This window comes from Cornus florida, unplaced genomic scaffold, assembly GCF_030987335.1.
Source record: "Cornus florida cultivar Cherokee Brave unplaced genomic scaffold, ASM3098733v1 CherokeeBrave_3.0.0_Hap2_Chr06, whole genome shotgun sequence".
Lineage (NCBI taxonomy): Eukaryota > Viridiplantae > Streptophyta > Magnoliopsida > Cornales > Cornaceae > Cornus > Cornus florida.
In genome coordinates this window covers 20,475,368-20,484,846 of record NW_026775576.1, presented here as the reverse complement: position 1 = coordinate 20,484,846, position 9,479 = coordinate 20,475,368, and the positions used below count along the sequence as shown (strand labels likewise).

Genomic DNA, 9,479 nt, shown 5'->3' with positions numbered 1-9,479 from the left:
GCAGTAGGCAAGCTACCAACTTCTTGGTTGAAGAACGAAAAAAATCGTTTCTTTGCCAACATCCGGAATTACTATTGGGAAGACCCTGTCTTATATCGACATTATCCAGATCAAATTGTGAGGAAATGCATTCCGGAGAGTGAAATTCCAAGCGTCCTAGTGTTTTGTCACACTCTTGCATGTAGCGGGCATTTTAGTGCAAAGAAGACCACCTTGAAGGTTCTTCAAAGTGGGCTCTTTTGGCCCACTATTCATAGAGATGCCTACAATTTTGCAAATCATGTGAGAGATGTCAAAAGATGGGAACAATGTCTAGAAGAGATATGATGCCCTTGACCAATATACTTGTTGTTGAGGTCTTTGATATATAGGGCATTGATTTTATAGGTCCATTTCCTATGTCTTACGGTTTTCAATACATTCTTCTTGCCGTTGATTATGTTTCCAAGTGGGTGGAAGCATGTGCTACCAAAACAAATGACCACTCCGTGGTCATTCAATTCATTAAATCCAATATCTTTGCTCATTTTGGTATGCCAAGGGCTATAATAAGTGATGGAGGAAAATATTTTTGCAATCAATTCCTAAGGCATTTATTTCTTAAATACTTTGTCACTCATAAGGTAGCCATTCCCCTACCATCCTTAAACAAGCGGGCAAGTTGAAGTGTCTAACTGGGAAATTAAGCATATTCTTGAGAAAACGGTTAACACCACCCGGAAGGATTGGTCAAGGAAGCTAAATGATGCTTTGTGGGCTTATCGGATGGCATATAGGACTCCCATTGTTATGTCTCCTTATAAGCTTGTATATGGAAAGCCTTGCCATCTTCCGGTTGAGTTAGAACATAAAGCCTTGTGGGCGGTTAAAAAGCTCAATTTTGACCTTGATAAAACCGGAGAGAATAGGCTACTTTAATTGAGTGAGTTAGAAGAATTGAGACACAATGCTTATGATAATGCCAAACTTTACAAAGAAAGAACCAAAGCCTTTCATGATAAGCATATTGTGAAAAATTCTTTGGAACCCGGTCAAAAAGCTTGGCTTTTTAACTCTAGACTGAAACTCTTTCCTGGGAAATTGAGAACCAAATCGGAGGGTCCTTATGAAATCATCTCTGTTGCACCTCATGGGGCGGTTGAAATCAAAAATAGGAAGAAGGGAAATATTTTTAAGGTTAATGGATAGAGGTTGAAACCTTACATCGAGGGTCAAGTCTTTCAAAGACATTTGGAAGCTGCACATCTAGTTGACCCGGTGTATGAAAACATAGAAAATTGCATTAACAAGGGACCAAAAGGTTCTTTTGAAATTAATCCAACAAGTTCTTCAAAAAACCATTTGTTAGGTGGAGTTCAAAGCATTTATCACCCCAACAAGGAGGGGATGCATAACAAGATCTTTGATCCGGGCTAAAAGAGTCTAACGTCTTGCTAGAGACGTTAAAGACTAGCAAAACATTTCGTAGAGTGTCAAAACCCTATTCCTCCCTCATTTCTATCTTACATTTCATTTCTTGCGAAGTCTAGATATTGGCTTTGGGTTCATATGCATTGCTAGGAACTGTGACTAGGATCGCATGAAATTTTGTGTTGTGATTGAGCATTCTGCATAAGTTCGATAGATCTCAAACAAGAGTTCGATCGATCGAACTTCCACCTGCATCCAACACTTAGAAAAATTTTCAACCTGCATCCATTTGCATCCAAATCACCTCTCTGTCCCATCGTTCGAACTTATTCTCAGATTGATCAGAAGACCTTAAATCGATCCAACTTCAAAGTTTGATCGATCTCGTGCTCCAACACTTAGAAAAATTTTGAGCCTGCATCAACCTGCATATTTTAGCTCTCTGTCTCATCGATTGAAAACATTTCAAGATCGATCTGAAGTTCTTCAATCGATCCAACTTCAAAGTTTGATTGATCTGCAAGTTCCAACACTTAACCAAAATTTTGAACCAAAAACTTGCATATTTTTGCTCTCTGTCTAATCGATCGAACATTTTGTTCAAATCGATCTCAGTTCTTCATCTCACCATCTTTGACTTTGTTTGACTTTTAAATTTTAAAAATTCAAAAATATTTTTATTCTATTTCAAAAATCCCAAAAAGGATTTTATTTTATTGGAAAAAAAAAATTCTAAAATTCTAAAAATACTTTCACGAGAGATCATCAAAGTTCGATCGATCTGAAATCTCAGTTCGATTGATCAAACTAATCCGGAAAAGTCTTTAAAAAATAGAACCTGAGGGTTTAATGATCGATTCTTTAGATCGATCCAACCCTTTTCCAAACCCTCAATCCTTCATTCCTGTCGCCACTGTGTACCCATCTTCATCATCATCTCCGGCGAATCTCCTGCGAGATCTAGTGAGCTTCGACTCTCTCTCTCTCTCTCTTCTCTCTCCTTTCGGATCTGAGTTTGCATCACCCCCTTCGCATCTTATTTTCTCTCCTCCATTTTGGGTAAGATCCGAACCCCATCTTTGATTTCAAGCTTCAAGTTGTTAAATACATGTTTTAAATGTTTAATCCATGATATATTGATGATGAAATCCACCATTGATGAAGCTTGAAGCATTGTGTTTATATATGTATATATGTGTATATATGTTGTGTATATATTTGTGTGTTTTGGTTCGCTTTGTGGGAGTATGGGCTTTATAAAGTGAGTAGGATTAATTGAATGATGTGTTGATGGGCCCATGACAATGTTCGTGTGGCCCCTGTGCTTCCAAAGTCACAGATCTGTGACCTTTCAGTTTTCATCTTCGCACAGTTCGATCGATCGAACTTCTATCTCAGATCGATCTTGAGAGATCGATCGAACTCAGTTTTTTAGATCGATCGAAGTTTTGAGATCGATCGAACTTCACAGATACCAAACGAATACACACACAACTACTCCGTAACGAAACTATTATTATTATTATTATTTTTTTTTTTGAATCTACTATTGCTTACCTTATCTCTTGGAGTTTTTTAATATATATATAAAAAAACAGTATATGCACTCTAATCATATAAGTTTTTTTTTTTTGCATTTAATCGTAATAATTCATCATTTGTCCTGGTGTGTGTGTGTGTATATAAAAATATATAATGGAAGATGAAGATCCAGTTTCATCCAGTTTCTTTGACGCCAGCCATCCTTTCCAGTAATTGATTTGAAAGTGCAAGCCGGTTTCCGGTTGATACCAAACGAATACACACAACTACTCCATAACTTGAATCTATTATTGCTTTTACCCATCTCTTGGAATTTTTTAATATACATATCGATGCAACACAATCTCACGTGGATCCGGATCCGTTCCAAACATCACGTGGGACTTGCATTGATGTTCACAAATTTACAATACAGAACCTCTTGGTGCCTATATAAAGATTCCATGCTCCCCAGCTCACTCCATCTACTCTCTCTCCCTCTCACACACACAAACGCGCGCCCACACAAAAAGAGAGTGAGAGAGATAGAGAAAGCCACAACAATGGATGCCATTGAAGTCCAATATCCGATGAACGGTGGTCAGGGCCCAAATAGCTATGTTCAGAATTCCAGCTATCAGGTATTATACCACATTTTATTAGATCAGTACGTTTGCTTCAGTTGTCTTGCTTTCTCTAATGTATTTTTAGTGTCAACACAATAATTACTATTTAGTGTGTTTATATATATTTACGAGAGTACCGATTATACAGTATTACTAGACGAAATAATACTCATTATATGTGTGTAAGCAATATTTTTCTTAATTATTCATCACAGAAAGGAGTGGTAGATGCAGCAAGGGATGTGATCTTTCAAGTAGTTGCAGAGAAGCTCGACCTAGGAAACCCTTGTTTTGATTCTTCAAACCCATTTCGGATTGCAGACCTTGGCTGTTCTACAGGACCAAACACCTTCTTTGCAATGCAAAACGTAGTCGAAGCAGTGAAACTCAAATACCAGTCCCTCCCTCAAACCTCCCCGGAGTTCCATGTTTTCTTCAATGACCACACAGACAATGACTTCAACGTTCTCTTCAGATCCCTCCCTCATAACACCGGGGCATCTCCGGGTTACTTCGCTGCTGGAGTGCCCGGTTCCTTTTACGGCCGGTTGTTTCCAAAGAACACTCTCCATTTTCTTCACTCCTCCTATGCCCTGCAGTGGCTCTCCAAGGTTCCCAAGGAAGTCCTAGATAGAGACTCTCCTGCTTGGAACAAAGGCAAAATTCACTACACAGGCAGTGATGAGCATGTGACCAAGGCATTTTTTGGCCAGTTTCAGAAAGACATGGATGGGTTCTTGAAAGCTCGAGCCCAGGAAATGGTTGGGGGAGGCTTGATGCTGATTCAGTTGCCTGGTATTAGGAATGGAGGCCTTTTCTCTCAGACTGGTGCTGGTATGATCCATTTCATCTTGGGATCTTGCCTCGTTGAGATGGCTAAAATGGTAAGAACCAATTACTTCTATTCAAAATTAGTTAAACATCATTGGGTCAAATTAATTAGTTTGGTACCAATTGGACTCATCTTAAAAAATTGGTTATTATTATTATTAATATTATTATTACTCTAGATATCAGCTACGTACCCAAAACAATGGTGTGTTCATATAACTATTAGCTAGTCCCACTTCACTGTAATTAAGCAATATCAACTTTATACACCTTAATTAGGATAAATTGCGATTATCTCTTATAGGTTTGTCAATATCCTGCATAGGCTTCTCCAAGCTTCATAATTTCACTTACTTCTCGAGATTGTGATTTAATCCCGTCTCATTATTTTGCCTTCTTAATGCCTGAAATAATAAAAACATTTTGTGGACAAAAAATTAAAAAAAAATAAAAATAAAGTCATTAATAAGATAAATAAGTGAAATTATGAAAAGTAATAGAACTGTATATGAAATATTTACAAAATTTAGATGAGATAACTGAAATTTACCCCACGACATAGCATCTAAGAAGGAAGTAAATAAATAAAATAAGAAAGATCCGCAAAGGTTTTAACCATTTTGCCTATTCAAATGAAAGATTTCAGAGTTTATCAGTATAAACAAATCTCTGTCTTATTTGACTGGACATGAAAGGATGTGAAGAAGAAGAGCAGAAAAGATTCAAGATACCTAATTAAACATGTTTTGGGTTTCTAAGACGAGATCCAAAAATTGAAGCAAATGACTTCCTAGGTACTATCTATGTATTGTTGGAACTAATTAATCCTGTTTATTTTAATATAATTCAATAAACAAATTAATTAAGTGGGTTGTCCATTATTATTGCAGGGGTATACAAGTGAAGAAAAAGTGGACACCTACAACGTGCCTCAGTACCATCCATCAATTGAGGATCTGGAAATGGTGGTAGACATGAACAAGTGTTTTACCATAGAGAAGGCGGGCGTGTTGGACCATCCCATGAAGCATTTGCCATTTGATCCCAAAATGACTTCAGCACAAGAACGAGCAATAATGGAGGGGAGCATAACGAAACATTTTGGAAATGAAATTATGGACCCCTTGTTCGATCTCTATACGCAGAAACTAGCCGAAAATTCATACATCTTCGACAAGGAAGTCCATAAGGATGTTGACTTATTCATCGTTCTAAAACGCAAAGAAGAATTATTTTGAGAGCACGGAGGGCTCGAAGCCTCTCCAGTCTTCAGATTCAACAAGTGGGATCCAAATGAGGAATTTTCGGCTTCTCCATTCGGTTGTTCGGTTCGTTTCTTTTATCATTTTCTAAACCCATAAGTAATAAGAAGCTTCTGCATATCCTAGAGCAATGGGGTTGTTATATATGTTCCTATTCGTCATTTCTTTTCTTTTTCTGTTGGATCCTATCCTATTGTTATGGTGTTTCATAAAATAAAATAAAATAAAAAATAAAAAATAAAAAATAAACCATAAAATGAAAAAGATGTGCCTTTTGTGTTATGTTATGCTCCCAATGAGTAATGTATTGTTCCATTTTTCGTTAGCTTCAAAGTTTATTATATGAATTTGTGATTTCTTTTGGGATTTATTGACTGTTTTCCGGTTTATGCATTATTGACCCGTCATTGCATATTTCTGAAATAGAAGTAAAATGGGAATCTAGAACTATATTTTCAAAACTTAATTATCTTAAAAACTTTTGAAGTGAAATTTGATGTCAAAACGGAAGCAGATATTAAAAAAAAAAAAAAAAAAAAAAAAAAAAAAAAAAAAAATCAGAATCTCAAATCATGTGATATTTCACTAAATCAAGAACCATTAAAATATGTCATACCTTTGTACCATTGATTATCATCAAATACCAGAGCACTCTTTCTCATTTAATCTTAAACATTAGTGAAGCTTCACCTCCTTTACCCCGAACAGAGAGACTGGCTTGAGGAAATTCTTTGTATATTAGTCTCACTCTCTCTCTCTCTCTCTATAGAATATGATATTTACGTTTGTTATCTTCAATAAAGACTTAGCAAACCACCGTGTATATATAACATCTCATGATGGGGAATCTTATCTTAACGCCAATTGAATAGACGTGAGTTATCTTACAACGCTACGATATTTAATTAATTATAATAATATTTATTATGTTATTGTAATTGTACTTTAATATTTGAAATCTATAAAAAAAGTCCTCTCTTATTAAATAATTACATATAAACCCTTTCACTACCAAATATCCATAAGCAGCCCCTAGGAAAATTAAATAATGTCCTACCTAAGAAATACTTACTTATATTTGTTTAGTCACCAATTTAAAACCTTATGATCACTAAATTAGAAAATTTTATAAAATAATTTTCTACATAAATATTAGAAAAATAATGTAGTGAACATTTTACTAAAATGCCCTATCGAGGTTCCAATGATTACACTTATTAAATTGCATCAGAGCACACTTATAATTAAATTGTATTAATGGGATACTCTTTTACTCTTATAAAGAGTGTGGATTCTATGTTTAATATTTGCGTTCCTACAGCTCCAACATTAGTTAACTAAGATACCATGATATTAAACTTAAAAGAACTCACTTGTTGGTAAGTCAAATTGACCGAATTGAAACTTGAGTCCATTAAATCTCTCGGGATTTAGAGTTTATTGTATCTAGTAGATAAGAATCATAACAAAATAATGACAGTAATTTGTATAGTGTGATCTTATGGTAATTCAGTTCAGTATACTCCAAGCACACTAACACATTTAATTAGAGTCAACTACCCCTTCGTATTGCATAGAGGTCAAGTGTTGAGACGACCCAAGTTTTTCAACCCGGTGCGCCAGTGATGAACGGAAAGATGATCCGATAACAGATCCGAAATGCGGAAGCAAAAGATAAAACAATGACCTCTAGAGATACAATATGGCTCTAAGACACCATTATGACCCTCAATAAGGTCACGGAACCCAAATGAAACAAATGCGGAAGCAATGTTTCAAAAACGGACAAGAATGGTCCTAGGGGCAAAAATGTCATTTCTAACTTAAAAGTGAGTGCCACCGAGCACACCATTGGAAAGACAACGAAAAATTAATAAACTTAGACTCAAAAATCGCTTGATTCGGAGTCCTGATAAAGAAGATATGGCTAATGGAAGAAGAAGGGGCAAAACAGTCAAAAAGTGCAAACCCTAGATCATCTAACCGGTTAGGAGACCTTCCTAACAAGTTAGAAGGCCAAAAATCATGAGAAAAACACTGCCCACACTCATCTAAACGGTTACGAAACCCCTCGTAACCGTTTAGATGTGAAGGCGGCAGAATAGTGCGACCCAGAAACCTGGCAGTAGGGGTTTTTCTGGAAAAAATGGAAATTTGAGGGCCAAGATGACATTTTCTGGAAAAACTCAAAGAAGAAACCCCCTTCAAAATCGAGTTTTCTACATGACTTTAGGAAAAAATCGAAAAATACGCAATGTAAAATGCCCCTCCATGAAATCTGGTCATAGAGGTCCAAAAAGCTGCTAAATTTAAAAACTGAGAGCTGAACTTCAGAAATGGTTTCCGATGCCAAGACAACATTTTCCGGAAAAACACGAAGAAGAAACCCCCCCTAAAATCACATTTTCTATTCAACCATGTGAAGAACGGAATTTATTTCTCAAAGAAAATTCCCAAAATACCTTTAGATCAGAATATGCAACAAAAGTGTAAAATGAGTCCGTATGAGGCTCATTTCACCAAAGAAGAAGCTTTGCCCGGAAACGACCATGCACGCAAACGTAACTTACCTAGTGAGATGTGCTACAATGGTCCATGGCCCAAAAATATGGCCGATACAAAATATGACCCCCTAACGGCCAAAATGCCAAAAATAAAGTTTGAAACGAAAACTTGGAATTTAAAATCATGAGATGATTTCAAAATGCCATTTGGCCCTTGGCCATTCTTCATACATAATTAATGAATACTAATAGAAGAAACAAAATGGAATTCCCACACCCAATGCAAACATGGTGAAGCAAAAACTCAATATTCTTCAATACTTTCATAATTCTCCATGAAGTCAAAAATTACATAGGATACAAATTACATGTCATTGGCCTTCGGCCTCATCTCATACATGTCAAATACATTGTAAAGAGTGTACTCATGTACACATTACATATATGTAGTCAAATGTACACATGTTGACATATAAGACTACAATTGGCATTCCGAGCCAACCTTCACAAAAATGGAAGTCTTCAAGTCCACAAGTCATCCAAGCATAATGAAAGTCTCAACTTTAATTCTTGTACCTGAAATATGCCCCAGTATCGTAGGGGTGAGTAACATAAAGCTACTCGTAGGAAATGAGCATGCATCGACCTACGTTTTACAAGTTTGCATGATTTAATTATTGTGGTTCATTCCACCTAATGTCTATGTCAAAGGTGAGACTCAAGGAGCATCCTAGCTACCTAAGATCATTTCTAGCATCAATCACCTCATTCATGCAATTTTAGCAACATAGGGTTATGCTTATACAAAGCAACAACATAAGAGCATGCTTACATAAAGCAACAACATAGGAGCATGCTTACACAAAGCAACAACATATAGATTCTCAAGGTTATCAACTTGAAGTCTAAAATGCAACATCAACGAAATATAACAATTTAGCATAATTAGAATATCTAATACCACACATCAAGACATAGATTCTCTAGGTTATCAGCTAGAAATCTAAAAGTGTGAAATCAACTAAATATATCAATTTAGTATGGATATACTTAACAACATCAAAATCGCCAATAGTCAAAACCACAAGTCAACAAGGTAAATATGATTGTCAACTTGGAATTGAATACGAAAACAAATAGTGGAAGACTTGGATATCACGCTCGGAATTCTGCCGAGACCTCAATGGTTATTCCGGGCACTAACCCGCAGGGAAGACCACCCTAAGTGCGCATTATCTCAATGACTTAGAGGACTCACGTCCCCGTACTAGAGCCAAACCCTAGCCATCTCAACTCAACAATATTCCAAAATTCCAAAATAAACT

General features: G+C 36.2%; 1 protein-coding gene across 1 annotated transcript; it reads left to right on the top strand.

The window, feature by feature from the left end:
- The first annotated feature begins 3,324 nt into the window (after nucleotides 1-3,324).
- Nucleotides 3,325-6,020, top strand: LOC132311162 (loganic acid O-methyltransferase-like). Its single transcript, XM_059808927.1, has 3 exons — nucleotides 3,325-3,572; nucleotides 3,773-4,441; nucleotides 5,279-6,020. Exons 1-3 carry the CDS (start codon nucleotides 3,345-3,347, stop codon nucleotides 5,624-5,626), a joined length of 1,245 nt encoding a protein of 414 aa, XP_059664910.1. The 5' UTR covers nucleotides 3,325-3,344; the 3' UTR covers nucleotides 5,627-6,020.
- Nucleotides 6,021-9,479: the final 3,459 nt, after the last annotated feature.